General features: G+C 31.7%; 1 protein-coding gene across 7 annotated transcripts in view; it reads left to right on the forward strand.

Moving 5' to 3' along the window:
* The window catches only part of CYLD (CYLD lysine 63 deubiquitinase), a 64,430-nt gene that overhangs the window by 8,391 nt on the left and 28,266 nt on the right, over positions 1-27,773 (forward strand). For 2 of the 7 annotated variants that reach the window (XM_031954481.1, XM_031954482.1), the window contains exons 3-10: positions 8,752-9,400; positions 10,910-11,212; positions 12,351-12,456; positions 16,474-16,482; positions 17,480-17,578; positions 19,171-19,287; positions 21,133-21,512; positions 27,511-27,676. In XM_031954481.1, the coding sequence (XP_031810341.1) occupies positions 8,897-9,400; positions 10,910-11,212; positions 12,351-12,456; positions 16,474-16,482; positions 17,480-17,578; positions 19,171-19,287; positions 21,133-21,512; positions 27,511-27,676 (1,684 nt within the window). In that variant the 5' untranslated portion in view covers positions 8,752-8,896. The remainder of the gene's footprint in view (positions 1-8,751; positions 9,401-10,909; positions 11,213-12,350; positions 12,457-16,473; positions 16,483-17,479; positions 17,579-19,170; positions 19,288-21,132; positions 21,513-27,510; positions 27,677-27,773) is intronic. The other 5 variants (XM_031954483.1, XM_031954485.1, XM_031954484.1 and 2 more) reach the window with 5 other exon arrangements.

Raw genomic sequence — 27,773 nt, forward strand, 5'->3', positions numbered from 1 at the left:
CAAAAAGAATTGGACTCTGAAATATTGTAAATTAGCCTATGAAGGAAATAAAAAATGCAGGTGGGCAAAAATATAGGGATTGGGAATTCAATGCAATAGTTTTTAGTCATCTCCCAGAGTTCTTTCGCTGGGCGTAGCTGGTTCAGTTCATTACTGCTCCATTGGAACTGATTTGGTTGATCTCATTGCTGAAGATGGCCAGGTCCATCAGAATTGGTCATCATATAGTATTGTTGTTGAAGTATATAATGATCTCCTGGGCCTGCTCTTTTCACTCAGCATCAGTTCGTGTAAGTCTCTCCAGGCCTTTTTGAAATCATCCTGTTGGTCATTTCTTACAGAACAATAATATTCCATAATATTCATATACCACAATTTATTCAGTCATTCTTCAGTTGATGGGCATCCACTCAGTTTCCAGTTTCTGGCAACTACAAAAAGGGCTGCCACAAACATTCATGCTCATACAGGTCCCTTTCCCTTTTTTATGATCTCTTTGGGATATAAGCCCAGCAGTAACACTGCTGGATCAAAGGGTATGCACAGTTTGATAACTTTTTGAGCATAGTTCCAAATTACTCTCCAGAATGATTGGATGTATTTGCAATTCCACCAACAATGTATTAGTGTCCCTGTTTTCCCACATGAGGGTGTGAATTGTTAAACAGAGAAAAAAAAATTATTCTGGAATAAATAATGAGCTGCTGAATTTTATTAACTAAAGAATGACATGGTTAGATCTTACCTTAGGAAGAATACTATGTTGGCTACTTTTTGAAGGACTGATTAGAAAGGAAGGCTCTAGAAGCATGGAGACCATTTCAGAAATAAAAGGTGATAAGAACTTAAGACTAGTATGAATGAAGAAAAGGGGACAGATACAAGAGACAGTGATGTAACCTCTCTAAAAGTTAATTGATTGGTTAGGTTAGGAAGAACAAAGGATGACAAAAGAGCTTATAAGTCAGGGTGACTAAAAGAATGATGATGCTCTCAGTGAAAGTAAATTAGGAGAAGATCTTGGGGCAGGGGAAGAGGGGAGATAATTCCATTTTGGAGGTATCGTGACAAGACATTTAAGTGATTATTTGTCAACTGCCAATTATACATGTGAGTTTCTGAGATTTAGGAGAGAGATTAGGGCTAGATATATAGATTTATAATTCATGTGCATATTGGTGATCATTGAACCCATGGAAAATGGATAAGATGAGAGAGAAAGGTGAGGAGGGAAGGAGGAAGGGAGACAAGACAGCAGAGATAGGGAAAGGAGGAGAGGAAGAGGGAGAGAATATGAGGAAAGCCGTGGTTAATAGTATCAAAAGTTATAGATTGTGGATTGCTAAGTAGTAGTGATTGCTCAGTTGAGATCATGGACTTGGTTAGAGTGATCCTAACTAGAAAACTTGCTTGACTTCCACCTATTAAGCTCATCAGTGTTAAAAGCAGGAGAATAAAAGGCTGTGGGGCTGACCTACTTCTGAGGATTAGCAGGGCCTGAATGGTCCTAGAACAAGGGAGCAAGGAATTCAAGAGGAAAATGTGGTGTTCTCTTCTTTTTTATAATATGTTCGTTCTCTCTGGGAGCAGGTTGCTTGGGGAGATTTTCTGGAGGCAGCCTTAGTTTCAGTTCAGATCAATAGTCACTTCAAATACAGCCAGCTGATAAAATCCAAATGTTTATTTTTTCCTTCCAAGTCTTGTCTATTTCCTTGGGCCCGGTTAGCTTTCTTAGAGGCCTATCTCTCTGCTTGGTTCCAAGAGCTCTTGCAGCTTGTCCTTTGTCTCTGCCAGCTTCTGCCTCTAGCTCAACTCCGACTCCTGGTAATCTTCCGAACTGACTGACTGACTAAAGCTCTAAGAGCTCCTTATATATGATCTCTTAAAGGAGTGAACCCAAAGGTTGACTCCTCCTCTGAGAGTAGGATTATGGGAAGTGTGAATTCACAAAATTACAAAGTTTTGTGTATGTCCCCTACTTGTGAACTCCAATTTATGGAATTCTCAGAGGTGTAAACTCAAGCATTGTTTCTACCAATATTAGTTAAGTACCAATACTTAACACCTTGTAAGGTTTTGCTCTAATGTATGAACCAATAAGCATTGTATCAATTCCATTGAGTTAACACTAAGATTCTAACAGGAAAAGATAGTCACTCTTAGCAAGATTGTGAAGGATAGAAAATGAGAAATGAGCAGGGCTAATAGATTGGGGAAAAAAGGAAGAGGGTGTAGAAAGATTATTTAGGAGGAATAAGGTAGAGGAAGAACTAGAAGAATAAGTTACGATTAGAGAGGAATATTTCAGAGTTAAGATCATGAAAGGAGTATAGTTATAGGTAATAAATATTCCTTGGGAGTATGCCTTAGGGAGGTGGAATGATTGCTAAGACTAGTAGAGATGAATAGAATTCCTGCTGAACTATTTAAAATCCTAAAGATGATACTGTTAAAAGTGCTGCACTCAATATACTCAACAGGGGCCACTGAATTGGAAAAGATGAATTTACATTTTGAGCCTAAAGAAGACCAATGGCAAAGAATATTCAAGTTAACAAACAGTTGTGCTCATTTCACAGACCAGCAAGGTTGTTCTTAAGATTCTATAAGTAGGCTTCAGCAATATACCAGAAAAGCAGGCTTATTTTTGAAGAGGCAGAGGAACTAGAGATCAAATTGCCAACATTCACTGGATCATGGAGAAATCAGGGCAATTTTAGGAAAAAATCTACTTTTGCTTCATTGACTCTGTGTGCATCACAACAAAATGTGGGAAATCCTCAGATGGAAGTACTAAATCACATTACTTGTTTCCTGAGGAATCCATATCTGGGCATGAAGAACACAGAACTTACCATGTTATAACTGACTGGTTTAGGATTGAGAAAGGTGTATGATAAGGTTGTATACTGTGACCTTATTTAACTTCTATGCAAAATACATCTTGTGAAATGCCAGAAATATAGTTATTGGGAGAAATATCAATAATCTCAAATATGCAGATGATACTATTCTGTTCACAGAAAGTGAAGAGGAAGTAAGAAGCCTCTTGATGAGGGTGAAAGAGAAAAGTGTAAAAGCTGATTTGAAGCTTAACATAAAAACAAAACAAAACCAAACCAAAGATCTTGGCAACTGGTCCTATCATTTTTTGGCAAATAAAAGGAGAAGAAATGGAAGCAGTGTCAGATTTTATATTCCTGGGCTCAAAGATTGCTGAAATGGCAATTGAAGTCATGAAATTAAAAGCTGCTTGCTCCTTAATAGAAAAAACTATGCCCAAATTGGACAGCATATTGAAAGCAGAGGCATCACCTTTGACTAAGTTCTGTATAATTAAAGCTTTGATTTTTCTACTGGCAATGTATCTCTGTGAGAGTTAGATCCTAAGGAAATGTGGGTGCTAGAGAATCAGTACTTTCAAATTATGGTGCTGGAGAAGACCTTTGATAGCAAGGAAATCAAATCAGTCAATATTTGGGCTGTTTACCAGACATTCAAATACTGAAGCTGAATCTTAAGTACTTTGGCTGCTTAATGAGAACATAAGACTTACTGGAAAAGACCTTCTTGCTGGGAAACATTGAAACAAAAGGATGGCAGAGGATGGAATTGATAGTGTCATGGAGTCAATGAACATGAACTTGGACAGACTTCAGGAGACAGTGAAGGATAGAAAGGGCTGGTGTGCTATATGGTCCATGGGGCTACAAAGAGTTGGACATGACTAAACAACAATGAATGCCTCAGATAAAAGGAAGATATAGGTCATAAGAGTCAATGAGGTTGTTGAATTAGAAGGTCACGGTGTTGAGGGAACATCAATGTGTAAATCAAAGTCCACAAGGTTAAAGTTAGGAGTTGGAAGAATTTGACCTGGTCAAGAAAGGAGGGAAAGTGACATGTTGAATAGTAGAATACAGCAACAGAGATCTGTACTTGTTGACAAACAGATGACTGGAGTGAGCCTTAGAACTTTGTGAGTCTTCAGAGTCACTTCACTTTTCAGTGTTCTAGGACACTCTTAAGACTATAAATTTCAGAGAAGGAGCAAATTGGCATTTTTAGAGGGAATTTCCCTATTCTGGAGTTCCCTATTCCAGTAAAATCACAAGTCCAATCTCTATTCCTCATTTTCAGCATACATGTTAAAATACTGAATCGGAATATTTCCAATTTCCAGTGCTGGAGAAATAGGAATTTACTATATTTCAGATGGTTAAACTATATTTACAAATTCAGGTAAAGCATGATCAATTTTGGGATAGCTTAAGGGAAAAAAATCAACTATGATAGTCAAATCAGGTAAAAGACCTACGGGATTTTGTTAGTTTATCTTTTGTACAGACTTATGATTTCATTAGTGAGGAAACTCCTCAACTGAATCAGATCTTTAACTGATTAGAAACTTGGAAAGGGGCATATTATTATTATTATTATCAGTTTTCTTAGTATTAAATGTGACTGTGCCTAGTTAGCTTTAAACAAAGGCAGTTGCTATATGAATGTGATATTCAGTAAATAGTTTTCTCTCAAATACAAACCTGACTTCAATGCAATTTTCATCAGCATTGCTTTGAATGATTCTGAAATATTAGTGGCAACTATCACTTCAACTCCTGTAAATATTTTAGTTTACAGAGCTTTCTCTGTTGCTTGGTATTCTGCTTGTTTCCATGATGTTTCTTGAAAAGAAAGTATGAAATTAATAAATATATTATTTGTAATATGTAATTAATATATTACTCTGTCATACTATAGTTTTAAAGTTTTGCCAGTTATTGGATTTCTGAATTCTTAGAACCATCGTGTCCTTCCCTCTTCTTCCCCCCACCCCCACCATTTCATATGTTCAGTAAAAGGCAGTTGTTATAGTTAACAAATCTAAATTTTACTTAGAAATTTTTTATAATTTAATTTTAATTTAAAAATTGATTTTTATTAAGTAAAAATTAAGTTTAAATTAAAATATTAATTTAATTTAAAAATTTGCTTAAAATAACATCTAAATTTTACTTAAAATATTAAAAAATACTTAAAAATAAAAACAAGAACTTAGCCTTTCTTGATAATGCTTTATACATATATACATAGACGTACACATCTACCAACATTTGCTCTAATATGAACTTATTCCCTCTTATATTGTTGTAAGAGGAAAAGGAAAAGCAATGTTTATCATTACCTGTTCAAAATATTTTCTTACGCAGTACCTGGACACTGTTCATGTTCTATAGACCAGTCCCATTTTCTCTAGATTGAAGATTTTTCAAATAATTTTTTTCCCTTATCCTACCAACACACAATTCTATTTAGTAGAATATTAAATATTTTAATGAAATTAATTATATAAATTAATTTCATTAGAAATATATTATGATAATTTATAATATTTAAGTTCAATCAAATTAAAAAGGCCAATTATATTATAATATATATTATGAATAATATATGTTATATATTGTATATAACATATAAATTATAATTTTAATAATATTAAATATTCTAATAAAAGAATATAATTATACAACTAGTTTTTAATATAATTTCCTAATAAAAAAGTGAGTCGGCTAAGGTGGCTCAGTGGTTGTAGTGCTGGGCCTATAGTTAGGAAGACCTGAGTTCAGATTTGAGTTCAGACACTTACATCCTGTGTGACTTTGGACAAATCTGGACAAACCTCTGTTTGCCTTAATCTACTAGAGCAGGAAATGGCAAATCACTTCAGTATCTTTGCCAAGAAAACTCTGTAGACAGCATTGGCATGCTATGGTCTGCAAGGTGATGAAGAATTAAAAATGACTGAATGACTGAACAGCAGCAATGATCCAATAGTAAATTCAGTAACTGAAGGTTTTAATTCAGCTAAATGTTACTAATGTATTAATGGTTGTAAATGGTTTCAAATTATGATCGAAATGTTTAGGATAAAGAACTGCGATTTATGAGAATTGTTTTACATAAAGAGTCACAGGTTCTTAGTATTTAAAAGTAGTGAAAATGATATTATATTTTTCATAATTAAATTTGAATTTGATTTGCATGATTTCTTTTAAAAATATTACCAGACATGCTATAATAACTCTATTTAAATAAAAGCATTTTTCTGTGTGTGTGTGTGTGTGTGTGTGAATACACACTTAAAAATGGTAACACTTCACTCAGTCAGGATTTAACCTTAGTTCTAAAGCCTGGAGCTGAGAATCCTGGAGCTTGAGGGGAAAAGGAGAGAGAAAAAAGATCCTCCAAGCATATTCCATGAACTTTAGCCCATGCATTTTGATTCATGTAAAACTTCTTTAGGCCTTCTCTCAGAGCATTTATATTTTTGTTTTTCATACAAGGCTTAAATGCTTACTTATGTAGCTTCCTCTCTCTCTGTAGCACCAAAACTGCAAGTTAAAAAGAGAGAGAGCTGGCTTCTAGAAGCAGGCTGAAAAAGGCGACAGTCAAATGTCAAAAGGGAAGAGATAATTGTAGAAAGCAAAATCCCATGCTTAAAATAAAATTAATCTGCAACTATTCAACCTATGGACAACATACCCCAATGATCCCTGAGTTAGTTACTTTGTTATAACACAGTATCACAATTCATTCACAAAGATGACTCTCAGGCATCATATACCTTCCACTCTATTGAAAAAGGTATTGAACTGTGTAATAACATTTGTGAGTTTCAACTTCCTTACCTGGAGAATTAACTTGTAGAAATAACTGATAGTGCTTTACAAATGGTGTACTTTATGCATTTTTAATTTGATTGAACTTAAAATTTTGATTATTGTATTTCATAATCAAGATCTATTCAAGAATTGAATAAATCTGGAAATATGGGAATATTGTAAATTATACATAAAAAAGAAGTGGACATTTGTATTAGAAGAAAGAATAAAACAAATACAGTAATAAATATATGGTGTAGCTTTGTGGTTCAGTAAGTAGAGAACAGGGCCTAGAGTCAGGAAGATCTGAATTCAAATGTGACTTCAGATGTTTTCTTGTTGTGTGACCTTGGGTTAAGCCACTTATTTTTTGTTTTCCTCAATTTCTTCATCTATAAAATGAAAGTAATAATTGTTGCTGTTTGTCCTTCATGCTGAAGAGGACCATGACATTAGGGAAGGTGATGCCATAAAGTGCAAGTGAATAAGTGAGGGAGGACTGTGCAAGTTCACCCACCTCACTTTCTCCTCCAGCCATCTGGGACCAGAGGCAAGATATAGATTAGGAAGACTGGGGATGGCTCTGGATGGAGTGGGAGACCTTGGTCTTTTTAAGATAAGATCTTTAATGGATTTCAGTTTGACTGGGGCTGCACCCATTCAGTGTTTAAGGCTAGATAGCAGTTGAGGCAATCTCCTTTCACTTAATCTAAAAGAAATCTAAATGAATGAATGAATGAATCTGGGAGGGGAAGACCCTCACGTTTCTGACCAAAGTAGAAATGACTGTATTTATATTCAATCTGAGTCAATCAGGATCCTAACATCATAAGGCTCAAGTGAGATATTTGTAAAGAGTTTTAGTACAGTCCCTGGCACAATGTAGGCTATGCTAGGAATATATATCTAGTTAGTAGTAGGTTAGTTTATTAGTAATACTCAGGAATTAAAAGCCACTTTATTATAAAGAGGATGTATATAGACACTTTTTCTCATCAAAACCCTATAAATTTGATCTATCAAAAATGTTTTAGAGATTAAGCCCCTAATAAAATTGAATTGAGGCTATGTACTTTTACAATTTCCAGTAAGCCTTTTATTATATAAATTAGTTCCATGCCTGTGAGAAAATGGGAGAAAAAGTTTAGGCATAAAAAGTGTTTTAAGATTAGAGAAATGATACTAATGATTCAGAGGTGAAATGTTCCATTGACCAAAATATGACATACAAAAAAAAATTAATTGTGGTTAGCTCAGGATATGTGAAATGAGCCATGTGATCTCTGGTAAATCATATCACCTTTTGGGGCTTCAGTTTCCTCCTTTGTAAAACTGGATTGAGAATGGAATAGGAGTTAAATTGAATGGAAATAATATCAGATTCTGTGATTTTAAAAAATGAATTTTCTCATATAAGGTGAATATGTGTGCCCCTTCTCTCTCCCTCTACATATACATGCATGTAAAAATTACAGAATCTTGAACCGCTCTATATAATATTAGTAGCCATCACTTAAATATATAGGAAGTTTATAGAGCACAGATATTAGACTTTTTTGGTTGTAATGAACCTTTTATAGGTTTCATGTTAAAAATAAATTGGCTTACTTTTAATAAGCTTTATTAGAGTTGAATCTTTTCTTATTTTAAAATTTAGAGAATTACTGTTAATAAAAATTTTAAAATTTTCTAGGTAGATTTTGAGATTTTTCTCATTTTTGAATTTTAAAAATTGAATTTATTTGTAAGTACTATCATGCTAGCTTTTAACCTACTTGATGTTGTAATAAGATATGCCACTTATTTAAAATTACAAAATTATACTTACATATAAAATACATGTGAATATGTGGTGATGTATTGGAATATATACATGTGTTTATAATACACATACAAATGAATTCTTTTGTTCTTGAATATATTTGAATTATTTCTAGGATAATAATTATATATACATGTTTGTAATCATAATAAAAAGTGAATAAATTTTATCATAGTTTAATGTTGAAAAAAGTTAAAATTTTCTTTTTTGCTTGTCCTCTAGGCTTTTTGATTTGAGGATTTTGTTTTGTTTTGTTTTGTTTTTTAGAAAATGGACATCAATTTGCTAAAACCAAAGCGTGGGACTGCCAGTGAAGGTGTTTTTGTTTTTGTTTTGGTGGGGGGTAGCATTTTATTGAAAGCATAGTAGTGATTCTTTTTTCTTGAATTAATCTTTCAAACTTAGAATCACAATGAGTTCAGGCTTATGGAGCCAAGAAAAAGTTACTTCACCCTATTTGGAAGAACGGATTTTTTACTTGCTTCTTCAAGAATGCAGTGTTTCAGACAAACAAACACAAAAAATTCTTAAAGTACCAAAGGGGAGTATAGGACAATATATTCAAGATCGTTCTTTGGGGCATACGCGAATTCCTCTTTCTAAAGGCAAGAAAAATCATATTGGATTAAAAATTTTGGAGCAGCCACATGCAGTCCTTTTTGTGGATGAGAAGGATGTAGTAGAAATAAATGAAAAATTCACAGAATTGCTTTTGGCAATTACCAATTGTGAGGAAAGATACAGTCTATTTAAAAACAGAAACAGACTAAGTAAAGGCCTCCAAATAGATGTGGGATGCCCTGTGAAAGTACAGCTGAGATCTGGGGAAGAAAAATTTCCTGGACTTGTACGCTTCAGAGGACCCTTGTTAACGGAGAGGACAGTGTCGGGAATATTCTTTGGAGTAGAATTGGTGGTAAGTGTGACAAGCAATTTTGGAACATGATGTATATTTGTTTTGTTTTTGATGGGGGCAGGGTATTGAAGGGGAAAAGTATATAGTTAAACATAAAGATTTTTGATAAGATTTCTGTCTTTTAATTGTCACTTTTAAGGTTTTTATTTTTTTGCCCCAGGGATATATTGAGCTCTTTTAGGGACTGATTGTTAGGACCAAAAATATATTCTTATTTTGGACATTCCAAAATGATTTACTTTAAAGCTACATTAGAGAAAGCAGTTAAGCATAAACAGTAATAGTTAAAATCTTGGTCTTGAAATATCTACTACATGCTATTAAAAAAAGAATTCTAGTAAAACTACAGATGAACTGCAAACTAATTAATCAAATAAATTCCTAAATGTGTTAAGATGTATCATTGATGCATTGTTCTCTCTAGTTATATATAAATCATATACAATTTATATAAGTGAGGAAGACATGAAGTCAAATATGACTCTGAACACTTTTAATAGCTTTGTGATCTGGAGCAAATTACTTAATGTCTTTTGCCTTACTTTCCTGAACTGTAAAATGTAATAGTACCTACTTCTTATGGTTGCATCAAATGAATAATGTTTGAAAAGAGCATAGTGCTTGCTATATGAATACTAATTACTGTTATTAATATTATTATTATTATATATAAGCTGGCATACATGGATTATCTTGGCAAAACTCTTTTTTGTAAGCTAGCTATAGTATCTTGACAGTTACCCTATCTGGGGACTAGCTGGAAAAATCATCTTTAAATCATTTCTTCTAGAAAGATAGAAAAACAGCATGATATAGTAGAAAGAGTATTAAATTGACATGGAAAAACTAGAATTTAATCCCAGACCCCTCCTCTAATGAGTTGAATGAATTTGGGCAAAACTATTATTGCCTTGATCTTTGGATTTTTCATCTGTAAAATAAATTTAGTAATACCCTTCTCATGTGCTAATTGAAAAGTAATGCTAGGTAATGTACATGAAAACACTTTAAAAATTGTGATTTTATATACATGTAAACATGTAAGTTGATTATATTACATTACTAAATATTAGTGGTATTAAAAATATTCTAAATAATTATGAAAATATCTATTACATTTATTTTATAAGGTATCATATCTTACAAAACTAAATGCCAATTACAGTTTTCAGTTGCATGAGCTTTGTATTTTTACTGTTTTGTCCATAGAATCATTTATATTTATTTGTTAGTTGTTACAAAAATGATTAGAAAAAGAGCATTTCTTCACAGATATTGATTTAGTTCTTTTGATAATATCAAAACTGTGAAATAATTCATCCATTCATATATAAATGCACTGAATTATAATTTTTAATGTATTTTCTTTCTACAGAGACTTTTTACTTTGTCAGGTAACTTTGTCTTAGCTTTAAATAGTGGCTGCATATTTTAACTACTTGCATTTGGACTTTTCTAAGATTATCTCTAACATTACCTTTAGTAATTTTTTTCTTTCTTTAAATCTAGGAAGAAGGTCGTGGTCAAGGTTTCACTGATGGAGTTTACCAAGGAAAACAGCTTTTCAGATGTGATGAAGATTGTGGTGTCTTTGTGGCTTTGGACAAATTAGAACTTATAGAAGATGATGACAATGCACTGGAAAGTGATTATGCAGGCCCGGGTGACATGATGCAGGTTGAACTTCCTCCTTTGGAAATAAATTCCAGAGTTTCTTTGAAGGTTGGAGAAGGTATAGAATCTGGAACAGTTATATTCTGTGATGTCTTACCAGGAAAAGAGAATTTAGGATACTTTGTTGGAGTTGACATGGTAAGAAACTCGAAGGTTTAATTTTTTTGAGGGGTTGAATGTATATTAGTTGATTATCTAACATGTTTATTAAATCAACAAGGAAAATGCCCATTGCATATTTAAGATGGAACATCCGTGGGGTATGGATTTAAAAGTGTTTTTAAAGTGCACATAACTTGGGGAAATTTGGATTTTGAAAGAATTTAGAATTAATTAAGCCCCTGAATGAGAAGTTGTAGAATTTTCATTTTTTATATTTAGTTTTAGAAAACCTAACTTTGATAGTTTAAGTATAGTTTTTTGATGGGCAAAGGAAAGATCTTGGGCTTTCCAAGTCTTTATGGTCCTATGATCAATTGACTTTACAAGTATCCTATATTATAGATAATAGTAAATAAGCATTTATTATAGTCAAGGCTTTTTCCTAGATATTATAGGATTATATATAAGATAAATATTCTGCCTAGGAAGAGTTTATTCCCTTTTTCTGGGAAAAAAGCTGACATATATGAATTGATAGAATTATTTCCAAAAAATTGTACCCCCCAAATGCAGAATAAGACATAATATTACTTTGATGGACTCATGATCTCATCACTCTTTGCAGCGGTGCAGATCTTATCATATCTGTACTCGTTCATATTTTTAAACTCTTAATTTATGCTGTACTATTATTTATGTTGTGTATTGAATATTGAAATTCATTTTTAATGTTTAAATATAAATATTTAAAAGTACTAAAGAGATATTAAGATGTAATCAGAATGGGAAGAATTTTCATTATTTCTGGAGGAGGGGAATAATCTAATTTTGCGAACAATTTTTATCCAGATTAATGTTAATATTGTTAAATATGGAAGGAGAACATGGTTATGAAAAAACAAGTTATTGTACAGTAAAATGTGAAGAAAAATCTAGATACCTTGCCCTATGGATTTACTATAATAGTTCTTGGATTATGTTTTCCAAAGGATGATGATAGTTCTCTATAAAAACTTTTCATATTTCATCAATTTTCCTCTTAAGCACAAAAGATGAAATTATTTCAAGAAAATTTTCTGTGGTAACATAAAGTTGGAAATGCTAAATTTCTTTATTCAGCACTTTTTAAAAAATAGGAATGAGTTTTTAATATGATTTTATTTTATATTTCTAGGATAATCCGATTGGAAATTGGGATGGAAGATTCAATGGAATACAACTTTGTAGTTTTGCAAGTGTCGAAAGTACACTTCTGTTGCATATCAATGACATCCTCCCAGGTATGTTCTATTTATTTATTTATTTACAAAACAGCCTGCTTATTTGAAGCCCCAAACTTTTTATAGTTTTCCAATAAGCACATATTTTTATTATAATTGCACAGAAAGTTTTTCTGTCTTACCATAAAATAAATGACAAATGCTGCTTTTACTTTTTAGAAGTGCCATGTGGGATGTATATCTTTATCATTCATTTTTCCTGATATTACAATTATATTATGTTTAAGTCTCCATATTTCTATAAAGGTTTTAAACTTATAGTTTTTATAAAACCTAAAATAAATAAAAATAAAAACCTAATTATAAAACTATTTACCAAATCCAAATCTTGCTTTTTATATTTCTGTTGTATAGAATATTATCTTTAACAGTATTTCTTGAGATGTATATCATGTGGTACATTAATAAAAATGGTTGAGTTGTAAAAGATGACAAAACCTGTAAGCAGTTACTTAAGCAGTTTGAGCCAATAAGGGCCTATGGGTGTATTTGGCATGGAAAGATTTGAGATTTACACAAATTACTTGTTTAGCTACATTTATGCCTGCTTTTAATGCCCATCTTTTGAGGATTTTATTTGTGTGACCTTGGGCAGATCACTGGGCAGGTCTTAATGTCCTGATTGCTTCTTTAAAGTTTTAAGTTGAAGAGAAGATGCTGACCTGCCATGGTAGAGAGAATTTATCTCTGAGTTCCTTATACCAATGAAGTCTCAAAATCAGTGCCAATCCATATTCCTAAGCAGCTGTTCCTATAGTGATATTTTGTTGCTAGTTCTTCTGTGATTAATAGCACTATTAGGTAAGCAAGCTGAAGCAATTTTTTTTGCCAGAGGCCCTAATGCTATTTTTGGCATGACTAAATTTTTAAAATTACTTCTCACTTTTTCCTTTATGCATCAGTTTTTTCATTTATAAAATGCAGGAATTGTATTAGGTAATTCTTAAATTTTTTTCAGCTGTAACATTTTGACAGATTGATCAATTCCTAATATTTGGTCATTTTTCTGTTGGGTTGACAAGTAATATTTAAGAAGGCTTAAGATGGGCAAAATCTTTTTTAAAAACTGTTTTTTGTTTTGTTTTGTTTTGTTTTTTTGCTGAGGCAATTGGGGTTAAGTGACTTATCCAAGGTCACACAGCTAGGAAGTATTAAGTGTTTGAGGTCAGGTTTGAACTCAGGTCTTCCTGACTTAAGAGCTGATACTCAATCCATTGCACCACTAGTTGTCCCTCACTGTTTTTTTAAGTTGCAAAGGGAAATGTGTTAAATCTAAGAAGTATGAGATAAATGTTTGCAATATTCCATTTTTACTTTATAATTTGAGTTACTTTTATATATTTGAATTCTTCAAAATCATTTTTTACTCTGACAATTAGAATCATGGGTATTCCTTCCTTGTACTTTGTGAACAAAATTTTGCATTAGATGAAAACATTCTTGTACATTTTATGTTTTCACTAATGACCCTTGTGTATAAAAGTTATCTAACCTAAAAATGTCAAATTAAGATATTCTGTTTTAACATAGCATTTTTTTAGTATTTCAAAATATATAATTATTTGTAAAACTCCATTTAGAAATTCTAGGAGAATATTTCATGGTTTCTTCAAAATAAGTGTGTAAAATACAAAAAAAAAAAGTAGTATCTGTGGCTTTCTTTAATTTCAGAATGATTATATTCATTCTATTTTGGGGCCTACCATTATATCAGTAGGAAAATGATGCAATAGAAAGGTGACTAGAAAGATTCCCCCTTAGTAAGGGACTAACTTTGATTTGTTTTTATGATAATAATGATGGACTTTTCTGATCCATCCACTCTCATTTATCCTCTCTCTCTTGTGATAAATGGCATATATTCTGTGATACCTGGCCAGATTTAGGCTACAAGTATACAGCAGTGGAGTAGAAAGCCACATAGAAGTCAAATCCATGACATAGCATCATTAGTATGATGGTTATTATAGTTAGTACAAATGAATTCATTTAGTACAAATGAATAGTTAGTACAAATATTCATAAGTAAATGAGGGCATTTTCATAGCCTATTCTATTGTCACTTAGAAAAATATACCAGAATGTTAATTATAACTAAAAATTTACAATGCCTTTTGCAAAGTACTTTTATATAGTCTTTCATTGATTTTGATCCTTACAAGAATCTAGTGTAGGTAGGTGCTTTTGTTTTCTCTATTTTATACATATGGGAAAAGTGTTTGACCCAAGGTCACAGAGATAATTTCTAGTGGACTATGGAGTAGTTTCTGTGGCTAGTTACTTTTTTCTCTATCCATAGGTAGATATTAGAAACATACAAGAAGTAGGCTTTAAAAAAAAATAACTTTGTCAAATACAAAAGAATACCATACAGACATTATGTTCATCTTACCTAAAGTAGTATTTCTTAAAAAGTATACACATATGCTTACTTTTATTAAGTTTTTAATTGTAACTGATAAATTGAATTAGTAAAGCAGAATAAGCTAGAGGTATGTTTGAAGTTAGAGGACCTGAGTACACATCCCATTTCTGTTACTACCCATGACCTTAGGCAAGTCACTCCCTCAGTTTCATTATCTGTAAAGTGAAGGCTAGATTAGATGAACTCTCTAGGGTTCTTTCCAGTTATAAATCTCTTATCCAATATTATTCTTTAGGAGTACATGGTTAAATTGTGAGCTTTCTGAACCAATTCAGAAGCATGTTAAAGGTTTTTTCTATATCATTTGGATATAGTTTTCTGACAGAATTTTTATAGAGAAGGAAAAGCTGATTTTATTAACTTACTTTGTTTAAATTTCTTTGATTTTTTTTTTTAAGTATAAAAATGAATATATATTGAGCCCACTAGTAATCTCAAGAAATTGTCCATTTTTAGGTTCTATTTTAAGGAAGAAAAAGATACCCCAAATGTGAAGTTTAGCTCATGTATAATTGTGATTTTTCTCAGCCTGTAACACTCCCAAGTTTAGAAGAAAAATTTGAAGTATTTTCTAGTCTGCATCATCTGTGTTTTTCTCAGTATAGTTTTCCATATTCCAACTTGGTTTGAAATGTAAATCATCCAAGATTTCTCAGTAGCAATTAACTATATTTCTTTGCTATTTCTCCCTCGATCTGCCATTTATATTCCTATTGTGTACCTTACCAATACATTTGTCCTTTACTATATTATTTATTTTTGTGGATCTTGAATAAAAAATAATTGTCATGCTGAATACATGCTTTTTTTTTGGCAATCAAATGTCACATATATGAGCTGCACCTATATTTGTCATCTTGTGAGATGGGCTATCATTGCTCCCATAAGCACAGTGAAGAGAAAGAAGAGGGGAAAAAATATAATAACATTTACTGTGGTAATTACTATTATTATTTTTACTTGTGTACTTATATACTTTACTTGTATTTACTTGTATACTTATGTATACTCAACATATAATGTTTGTGTTTTATATGTAATGTATTTAGGATTGATTGGCTTTTGGAGGCTTTTACATCAATTAGTAGTTTTTAATAATAAAAACTTTTATTCTCAGCAGTTTCCCTCATATATTGTGAAGCTTGTGACTTTGATATTTTCTGCACTTGAACATCTATGAAACACTATGCCATTTAGTGAACTGGCAGAATCCAAGGAAGTGTCTTTTTTGCTTTATTTGATTAATATTGTATTTAACATTTTTCTTTAATTTGTCATAGACTTAAAAATAATTTGCTAGTTTTTAATTTGTAAATTAAAAGAAATCTTCTATTCTGTAATTTATTTAAAAGCCCAAGCATCTAGTTGAGGCTAATTACTACAGTAAATGCAGTGCAGAACTTTAAAATGTGTATTTTTTTCCTCAGTAGAAAAATGACCAACCATTACTTGAAGCTAATTAATACAGTATAAATTTCCTTTTAATCTCTTTTCAAAAGTGGCTTCTCCTTTTGTTAAAATGTACATTTTTTCCCATTTTTTCCTATCTTCCAAAATCTACCTTGGGTGATACGATTTGGGCTGATTTACAGCTTTATCAGGTATGATTTATAAGTGTTTTTATATACATACATATATATATATACATATACATATATATATGGAATGTTATGTCAATTTTTTTTCAGGGACTATATTTCCATATTGGCTTCTAAACAGATACCTTTTCAATATTTTGAATTTTTAACTCAAAATTAGAATTTATGATTTTGTGCTGGTTTTGAAATTAAAATTACATTCTCTAAATATTTATTAAGCTATTATTAGGCATTTGCTAAGCTAAAAGAAAGATAGTCGGGGCAGCTAGATAGCTCAGTGGATAGCTATGTGACCCTGGGCAAGTCACTTAACCCCAATTGCCTCAGCAAGAAAAAGGAAAAAAAAGAAAGATAGTCCCTGTTCTCAAGAAAATTGTTATCTCACGAGGAACAGTATATAAAAGGAAGTTAAAAAGGGAGAGGGAACAGGAAGTAGTGATCAGATGGAATACTAGGGATGATAAGAACTTGAGAGTTCTCAATGAACTTTCCAGGGCATGATGGAGAAGTTGACCAAGTCCAAAAGTAGTTCAGCCAGGTGAGAAGTGAGATGTTGGAGGTGAGCTTCCTCCCTTAAATGAAGGGTTTGAAATTCATGGCCCCACCCTCCAGTCAGAGAGACAGTTAAAACTTTAAGGATAAAACATGATTTAATGGAGAAAACACTAGATTTAGAATCAGAAGAACTGAGTTTAGGTATTGACTTTGCCCCCTTTATTAATAGAATAAACTTGAGTAAGTGAAACTTCCCTTCTCTGTGACCTCAGTTTTCTTAAAGTAAGGTTAGACTGAATGAACTATTATTTCTTCTGACTATAACTTGTAATAGACTCTGGAGGTGCTTTTTGTATCTTTGGTTGCACTCACAAAATTATAAATTTGTGAGATTGACCATATACAGTTAACTACTTAAGAAATAGCTTTTTTGTTTGATTTTTAGTGTTTTTGCTTTAAATAATTCTTAAAATTAAAGACTTGAAAAACATATCTAATGTTTCAGATAGTGTGACACAAGAAAGAAGGCCTCCCAAACTTGCATTTATGCCAAGAGGTGGTGGGGATAAAAGTTTATCCAGTCATAGTAAACCAAAGGCTACAGGTATGCTTTAATAGAATGACTATTTCTCTTAACATGTAATTTTGATGTTACATACTAACAGAGATGAGGATTGAGTTTCTTATTCTTAAGCAATATGGTAACATTTCTGGTAATGGAAGAAAATTTTGTATGAAATTTGTCACTTAAAGTTAGGGTGTTCAATCTTTTTAGCAGAAGAAAATGGTCACTGGGGCTTGGATGGTGAGGGATACAGGTATTGCTTGAACATCATAAAGTAGGTCAAGTTTTAAGGAATATCAATCAAAATTGAGTAATTTTGGGTACCTTTGACTTAAAACCTGAATAAAATTTGGAATTGTAAATTCAGTGGTTTGAAAAATTATTTGTAAATAATACTTGTACAGAATGCTTTATGTATATACATAATACTTTATGTATTATGCAGTATTAACAGATATATTATTTTGCATACGATTAAATATCTTAATGATAATCATATGAACTTTATTAACTACCAATAGGACAGATAAAATTCTGGGCCTCCAAAATGTGAGCCTTTTCCTTCCCAAACACATCTAGCTACTAATCATAGAAACTTCTTCATACTATAATCTGCTAAGTTTTTTTTTTTAAATATTGAAAAGTTGCTTGAGATCCTTGATATAGATTAGGATGAGTTATATCAACTAAATAATGCTATCTTAAATAATTTTAGAGGAAAATATATTGTAAAAGTATTTTAGACTACAAAAATGGTTGGAACTTGTTTGATCTTGGATCATATGTAATATAGATTTATCTGTAACTCAAATAAAATATAAAATTTGTATTCTGAGTCAGATAATTCATTGCTCTCAATAGCCATTCTCTGTATGTACACACATCTTAATTATATTACTATATTAATTATTATGTTTACCTATGTTAGCCTGTTGACTACCATGTATAGTTATTGACTGATTTATCAAAAATCAGATTTTGAGTAGATCCTGGAGATTTTGCTACTTTTGACTTCTCAAGGGTGTGTTCTACAGGATAAGGATCAGCAGGATCATGCTAGGAAATCTTTTCACCATTGCTTGTATAATATTGTGCTGCTTTTTGTTTAATGTATGAAGAAACTAAGGAAGGAAATTTGTAACCTGAAGTTTCAAAGGCTGATTTAAAAAAAATTAAATGAAATCATTTACATAATTTTTTTTTGTTTTAATACGCCCATAATGATCCAATAGGTTAAAGAAAAATGATAGGCATATAGTTTTTATATAAATATGAAATTCTTAAAATAAAATAAAATGCTACTAAACCCAGTTTCTTCACATGGTATTATTAGGAAAGGCTGACTTTTCCATTAAAAAACTATGCAAAAAAGCCAAATTTATTAAAAAAACAGTTTGATTATAAAATAATAGTGACCATGTTTTTCTTAATTTTCTTCTCCCATATTGACACTTGAGCATACAAATCTTTTTGGCATTATTTTAAAACTGAAAACAACAAAATATTGTTTATGTATTGATTGTGTAATTGATTGTTGACTCTGTATGCATGTGGCTCTACGTAGCTTTCTTTTCTTTCTTTCCTTTCACCAAATCTTAGAGTTTTAAAAAGGAACTTCTCTTGATCCATAGGATCTACCTCAGACCCTGGAAATAGAAGCAGATCTGAATTATTTTACACCTTAAATGGTGGTTCTGTTTATTCTCAACCACAAACCAAATCAAAAAATACATGGTACATTGATGAAGGTAATTTGGAATTTTTAAAGTTTTTTTTTTCTTCTTCTAGTTATCCTACCCATCTTTTAGCTCATTAAGGTGGAAAATAGAGTGTCCTTTTTTTTCTCCTCAATTTTTTCAATTTATGTAGTTTTTCATAAACAAAATGGGCCACGGTGACACTATATTAGCATTTATAAAATGAAAAAATTGGTATAGATTTGTATTACTTTTGAAATTTAAGGCAATATTTTAAAATATTCAATAATAATTTTGTTGTCCTTATCTTTTGGCTTATTTATTTGGGAAAGGAACATCTCCCAAATAAGTAAGAAATACACAAATATATACACATTTCAGCTGAAGATAACATTTGATTATTGAAATAACAATAAAAAAAATACAATAGAATATGGCAACGTTGTTGAAGCTAAATCATATTCTTTCCAATTTGGTTTATATACAAGTCTGATATTTCATGTTTGGTCCTAGCCCATAAAATGAATGTGTTTTAGTTGGTATTAAATAATTATAAGCAACATTGATCCTATGAGCAAACTCTATTATTTTGATCTTATTATTCCTGAAATAACTTAGTTTCTGGTCTCATTTATTCTTCTGCAATATTAGGGGATCTATCTCAACACTTCAGAGAAGTCAACCTCACCCTTCTGTGTAGGCATTAAATTTCATGCCTACTGCCTCCTCCCCCCTTCCCCTGTTGCATTTGAATCAGTAGATCCAATATCACTTCTCTTGTCTTCTCTAGGCTGATCTCATGGACAGAAAGTCTCTTTGTTGGGAAAGTATAGCTATTATAATTCCTTTGTAGGGTTTTTTTTTCTTTTTGATTTTGGATATAGCTACTATGCTACCATAAAATGAGTTTATTCATGACTCATCTAAATGGCATCACCTCAATTTTTAAATGTAGCTACATTTCAGCAATAGGGAACTATGTGGAAATAATTTATGGTTATCTTAAGGAGTATATGAAGAAAACTTTGAAATATATGTCCCTGTGTAATTTTGTTGAAAGTTTAAGTCAGTAGAGATTCCTTTTCTTTGGAAGATCATTCTACATATCCAATTATTAGGAACCAAAACTGTACTGTAAGACATTTTATAAATATATCTTATCTATTCTAATTTTACTACATTTTACTTTTCAGCACTATTTTTAATACTTTTGTAAAAAGTACATTATTATGTATCAGTGTATGTAAATAAATTTGATTTTAATTTCATTTTCTCATCTCTATCATTTGTAAGATTTGTTAAATTTTTTTTTTTTAATATATAATGACCTTTTCTAAGTACAAGAAATTTAATAAAGCTAAATGCTTGTTCCAGTAATTCAAGGAAGGTGTATTCTTTTGTGATTTCTGTGATTTTATCATGGATCCAGACTAAAAAAGTAACAATTCTTCACTTTAGTGCTTGCTTGTCTATTAGAGCCAGTAAGTCTCTACTTTGTGGTAGAATATTTTACCTTATCCAAAACTATTTCTGCTAGAATTTGGTTAAATATAATTAAATTCATGTAAGGTAATTTTATTTTTAAGAAGATGAAGTTGAAGATATGAGATTATACATAGACACACCAATATAGACAAATAACACATTAAACAAATCAAGCCAAAAAAAACCCCAACTTAAATTTGTCTTTAAATAGAAAAGAGTCATTTGAATTTTGGTCATAGTAAATTACTTTGATTTCCTATATGAATGTATGTAACATGTTTTTCTGTATAGTGGATTTAATTATAGAGGTCATAAAATAATATTTTTTAAAAGATGTAAGAAAAAGTATATTACTCCTGAATTGATTTTCTAATTAAGAGTAAATTTTTTTTTTTTTTTTTTTTTTTATAGTTGCTGAAGACCCTGCAAAATCTCTGACAGATATATCTCCAGATTTTGGGCATTCTTCACCACCTCTGCAACCTCCTTCTTTGAACTCTTCAACCAATGAGAACAGATTTCACTCTTTACCATTTAGCTTGACAAAGATGCCAAATACCAATGGAGGTATTGGGCATAGTCCTCTGTCTCTGTCTGTTCAGTCAGTGATGGGAGATCTAAACAACTCTCCTGTCCAGGAGAGTCCACCTTTGACTGTACCCTCAAGCAATTCACATGGTCTTGAAGTAGGATCGTTGGCTGAAGTTAAAGATAATCCTCCTTTCTTTGGTGTAATCCGTTGGATTGGTCAGCCACCAGGACTAAATGAAGTATTAGCAGGACTGGAACTGGTAATATGATTTGACCCATAAAATTTCTTTATTCTTTTCTACATGGGGCTATACAGAATTTCTTATTTGTTAAAATGGACAGATATAACCTTTAATCATCAAAATGATATGTGTGTGTGTGTGTGAGTGTGTGTGTGTGTATGTATGTATGTATGTATACGTGTGGGCATAGTCATTTAAAGCAATATTTTTAATTCATATGTTGGTTTCTGCTACCCAGCACATTTCAAATTTAATTCTTTTTTTCTGTTATTTTGTTAATTTTGCAGGTTAATAATGCAGGTTAATTTTAGTATTGTTTAGGCAGTTATAATTAGAAAAGTAAATATGTTACATTATTCCCTCACTTGCTTTCATAAACCATTTTCCCCCACCACATTCCCATGAAGCCCCAACCTAAATCAACTTATTAATGCATTCTAACACCAAAAGTAAAACAATAACATTAACAAAAACCCTTTGGATTATGCACTGTTTTTTAATTGGATCAGCAGAATGGGATTAGTCAATAAGACACAAGTTCCAATTTGTAGGATTCTTGAACAAGGAATTTTCTTAGGGTAATAAAACATAGTTACAGTACTCAGAGTAAAGTAAAAATTCCCTTACAGTTTGTTTCTTCAAGCAGAATAGTTACCTGTCAGCATGCCCTTTGGATAATTTTCCTAAAAGCTCTTCATTTAGTTCTTTTTTTGACCATTTCTTTTAGGCTTCCCCGTTCCATCTGGTTAGTATCACCTTAACTTTTAAAAACTTATTTACTTTAGTAAATATTACTTAAATTCTGCTAATGTGGAAGTCAAGAGCCTGTTAGCCTTGGTCAGACACTATCCTATGTATCAGAAGGGGTAAGTCTTCCCTGTATAATAATAGAGGTGAAAAGACCTTTTTTTTTTTTTTTAATTGATAGTTATAGAAAGATTAATAAGATTTCGCTTTTAGTTATAGACAAGACCAGGATGATTTTAAAATGCTTTCTCGATATTTCTGAAAGAGAGGAATATGATCGCTTTGTTTGTTTATATACATGAAGTCTTCTTTAAACTTTGCATTTTGAGTGAGATAAGTGTGAAATAAGTTTTAATATATAGGTTGTATGAATTTCCTTCATAAGAATAAATTGTTAATTTTAGTAAATTAACTCTTTCATGCCGTTACAATATTACTTTGTGCATTGAAATTTCTTATTTGTTGATAATTGTCCCTACAGGCAATTATTAATGCTATTGCTTCTGCAGAATTCTACTTCAATGACTCATTATGGCATGGAAGTGTCCTTGGGTTTCTGAAGTTGTGCCAGCAGAGCCCAAGATATGGAAGATTCTACCATGCCAGAAATGCTTGGATTATAGTCTTGATAACAGACTCTATTTACTTTCTGAGGACCAGTTTATTTAAGTACAGAGAGGGTCATCAGCAATAGACTAGCCATTTGGTGATGAATTATTTGGCCAATGCATCCCATAAAATAAAGAAAATATAAAATGGTTGTCACTTCTTTGTAGCTTCCCTATACTCTGTAGGGATCATAGCATAATGGAGAAAAGTGAGAGAGAGAGTTCTGAGAATCACAAAGTATTTATATTGTCAATTAATATTAAATTAGCTCCTGGCATTCCTAATATTAGATCCTTGTCTGGTGAACAATGAAGAAACCAGACAAACAAAATCATATCAATTTTGACATTTTTACTGTAAATGAAACAACAAGATAAAAAAGTCACACATAAATGGAAGGATAGTTCACAGTTTCTCTTAGGAAAGACAATTAAGGATTTGGTAGAGTTGGTTTTACTCTTTCTGTATCTGAAGGCAGCAAGAAATAGCTTGGTTTCTTTTACTGGTAATCTCATATTGAAGTGCTTGTGAGAAGCATTTATGAAAAGATCATCATAAAAATATCTGTTAAAGGAGATAGAAAGTCTATAAAGAACTCTATGTGACCCTCTGAATTAAATACACATATACTTTAATACTTGTTGACTTCAATGCAAGGGTAGGTAGTGGTAGGTATTTTTTTGGTTCGAGAGTAAGAAATAAGAAATGTAGATTATATAAAAGTCCTAGATCTATCTGTTATAAATAGTATTTTTGAGAATGGAGTCAGAAAATACTAGATATGAGAAACATCAGGTATCAAAAATGAACTTATACTTTAATGACATGGAAAATAACTATTATTACTTTTTGGATTAGAGGTGAGAGTCATTCATAAGTAAGCCATCCCCATTGAATTGTTGGAGTAAAGAATAAAAATTACAAGTTATGTCACATAGTTGAGGGAACTCCAGTTTGATTTATGTAAATAAACTTTTGATACCAACAAATGAGAAATAGATAAAGGACAAATTTATATATATTATCATTTTCTAAAGAAGTTTAACCAGTGTAAATCAGTCTCCACAATTAGGAGGCCAACAGCTTGGAAACCAAATCAACATGCAAATACTTGAAGTATTTACTAAATAGAAAGGTGTGGCAGTCAAAAGCAACAATGAGTTAGAATATAAATTTGTTATAATATCTTAAAGATGATGATGGAAAATTATGAACAGTATTGCCTCATAAAACAGTGAACAAAAAACAAGTTTAAAGAAAACTTGGTCAGACATTTATCTAAGTTAAAGTCATCCTGAGGGCATTTAAGGATGAAACTAGAAGCTCAACAAAGAGAAGGAAAATAGAAAAAAAGATCTGTCAAGATTTTTGTAGCAAACTTTTTTTCTTATTAGTGACCATAGAGCCACTACATTGTGACTCAAAATGTTTCTCAGTGTGCTGAAGAGTAAACAGAATAGCAATTCCCACTGCTTGTTGTTGTTGATGAATAAAATAGAATATTCAGTAGAAATGTTTTAAAGAGTCTTGTCCAACAAGGTATCTCACATGCATATATATATATATATATATCAAAAAAAAATGTGAGATTCCTTGAAATATGTATCAACAAAGATAACTTTATTCAATCCTCTAGTGATGCTTGCTAAAGGTGTTTGCCACAGTCATGGAGGATGGCCAGTGCAGAGTGCAAATGGAAGAGAGATTCCTTATAGATGGTGAGATATTCCAAATGCTTCTGTTTGGGGCAGTTTTATACTGGTAGCATCAAGTCTTGGAACATTGCTGAGCCTTCTAAATGAAAACAGTGATCAGCATAAAAAGATTCAGTCTAAGTATCTTCAGAGGAATAACCTAGTGGATTAAGAATGTCTGTTGTCCCAACTGATAGTCAGCAGTTGGATTGACAGCATATCTGTCTGGTCCTCAGGTTGATATACCTTGTATAGATTTTGTGACTAAACAGTGAGTTGGATACAGAATTGAATAGAAGGATATTGGATTAGATAGCTTTTGCTTTTAATGACCTTGGGTTTCTTCTTGAAACAAAAGCCTATCTTTTAATTTTATCATCATTTTTTGCTTTTGGATCTCTTGTTTTTAAATTTTATATTCCTTTTCTATTCATTGAGGTATTCCTTGTAAAACAGAATTTTGAAAAGGAGGGAAAGCAGTTTAGCTAAATTCACTACTATATCATCAATAGCTAATATTATAGGAAATATTTCATATCCTTGGGGAATTACATTTTCTCAATTCTTCTCTAGGACCAAATTTTGTCATAATTACATATAACTTTACATTTTTTCTTGTTCTTTACATTTTTATTTTTGTAATCAATGTATATGTTGTTTTCTTGGTTCTTCTTACCTCACTCTGCATCACTTTGTATAAGTCTTCTCTTTGAATTCTTAACATTTGTTATTTTTTTATGTAATATTCCTAATAATTCATTTACCAAAATTTGTTTAGTCATTTTTTATTCACTGAGTTGACCATCTGCATTCTTCCAGTGACATTGAATAGTTGTAAGTCATCAAATATTTATAAAGAATTAAGTTTATAGGCTACTCTACTGGCAATGGAGAGTTGCAAGATGGGTATGAGTCCACCAACAATCTCTGACCATGAAGAATTGTGTGAGGGAAGCAGCAGAAAGAGTGTTGTCAGAAAAATATATGATTAGAAAAAGAGTTGACAGATCATAGCTTAAGAGCAAGGAAAAAACCAATGAATAGCCCAAATGATCCTTTGGCATGTTGAGAGATCTAGACAAGGCTTCTAACATATTATATAACTAGATGTTATTCAAGAAGTCAGAGAAAAAAGTTATAAAATAAGGAGGTGTGGATGAATTTCAATCTGCTTTTTACAAAGTATACTTGTTGAAATTATAGATCCATCAAAGCATTAAAATACAACCTAGTGAATTCAGCTGAACAAAATAGCCTTTTTACCAAAAGCACTTTAACTCCTTTTAAATAATAATAAGATCATAATTCTTGCATGATCTGACTTTGATTTTGCTAATAATTTCCCCATCTGGGATTCTATTTTTCATCTTTCTTTCAAATTTATTCTTTCTACAATTTGATTATCATGAACAAGACAATAAAATCTCTAACATATGGATTAGAAAAAGGCTTCTTGCCACCTTGTAGAGATATACTATCTAATTAGTTTGTAAATTAAGCATAATTCTTTTCTCCATTTATTAATTTTTTCATACATTCAATAAATGTTATGTCATTGAGAACACTGTGCTGGGAGGGAAAAAATTTTGATAAGACATATTTCTTGCACTCAGTTTGTATTGTGACTGGATGTAAGACAAATATATATCTTAATGTGTACAATATTATAAGTATTTCAGAGACTTTAAGTACCACAGATCTTGGGAGAAAAAGTCTTTGTCAATAGTAAAAATCAGACACACATAAGACAGGTCAGTGCTAAAGTTTGAGATTTTTGAGATCTTTTCAAAAAAGGTGGTATCTGAAGCTGTGAGAATAAGATTCACAAGAGACAAAGTGTGGAGGGTGAGAAAAGAGGAAGGCTTTAGAATAATCCATCAGGAAGAAGGTAACTGGAAAGGAAATAGTTAAGTAGGCAGAGAATAGGAGAATATCATACCTTTGGAGCTCAGGGAAGAAGTTAGTAGAAATATGTCAATAGAGTAGGAAGTGGCAGAGAATTGAGGGAACAGAAACATTGGAGTATGGAGATTAGGAATAATTCCTGGTGGCTTTTTCAGAGTTGAAATAAAGCAACGAATGAAGAAATGGAGATATTGTTGGTAGATGTCTGTTAGGGGAGAGAGGGCATGGCAGATGGAGTAGAAGGGTCAACGGAAAGTTATGGATTTTTTTTTAAGGATTGAGGAGACCTGGTCATATTTGTAAGCAAACGTGAAAGAAGTAGTGAAGAAGAGATTGAGCAAGTAGAAATAACTGCCAAAACAAGGTCATAAAAGAAGTGGGAGGCAGTAAGAAGGCTGCAGAGGGAAAGAGTTGACTTTAGGAAGACCTCTTGTTGTGTGGCAGGGAAGCAAGAGAAAATGAGTGGTGATGCTGACATGTTTTTAGAGATGAAAGAGAGGAAACTCATGGAGAGGTCATTCTTTTAGGAATATGATGAAGTTCCCATCTCATTCCAATAATGGTATAGTGTCTACGATGTCTGAGAATAATTCTACAGATATGCCAAAGGAGTTTCCTTTATTTTATTGTTGCATGTCTTAGAAGGGGAGAATCCCAGAAATGTGACTCATTTAAGGACTCTTCTTTCCTTTTTCCTTTTCAGTTCATTAATCATTGCAATGAATAATATTTACCATTGTGTTTTCAAAGAAAATAATGGCTTCAGTTTTTTTTTTTTTTCCTTACTTGAAATAGTAGTAGAAGAGATTCAGTAGCCCAGAGAAAATTCAAGCTGTTCTTTTAAAAATAAATTAAGGAAATTATGGGTCCATATTTAAAATAAAGACCTTAGCCTCATTATCTTAAACTCTTATAAATAATCATTCTAATGGAAATCTTGGTATTACTTCCAGTGAATCAAGAGTGGAATAAATATAAAATATCAACCAACACTACCTAGTTCTTTAACCATTACCTTTGTACATACAGAATAATTCACCTCTAAGCTTATTTTATTTCAGGAAGATGAATGTGCAGGCTGTACAGACGGAACTTTTAGGGGTACACGTTATTTTACCTGTGCCCTGAAGAAGGCGCTGTTCGTTAAACTCAAGAGCTGCCGGCCTGATTCTAGATTTGCCTCACTTCAACCAGTTTCCAACCAGATTGAACGGTGCAACTCTTTAGGTATTTTTAACCTTTTTATTTATTTCCAGTTTGGAATAGATTCTATTTCCATTTTCATGATTTTGTACAGTAGTTAGAAATGAAAATATTGTGGTCA

This window comes from Sarcophilus harrisii, chromosome 2 (assembly GCF_902635505.1).
Source record: "Sarcophilus harrisii chromosome 2, mSarHar1.11, whole genome shotgun sequence".
Lineage (NCBI taxonomy): Eukaryota > Metazoa > Chordata > Mammalia > Dasyuromorphia > Dasyuridae > Sarcophilus > Sarcophilus harrisii.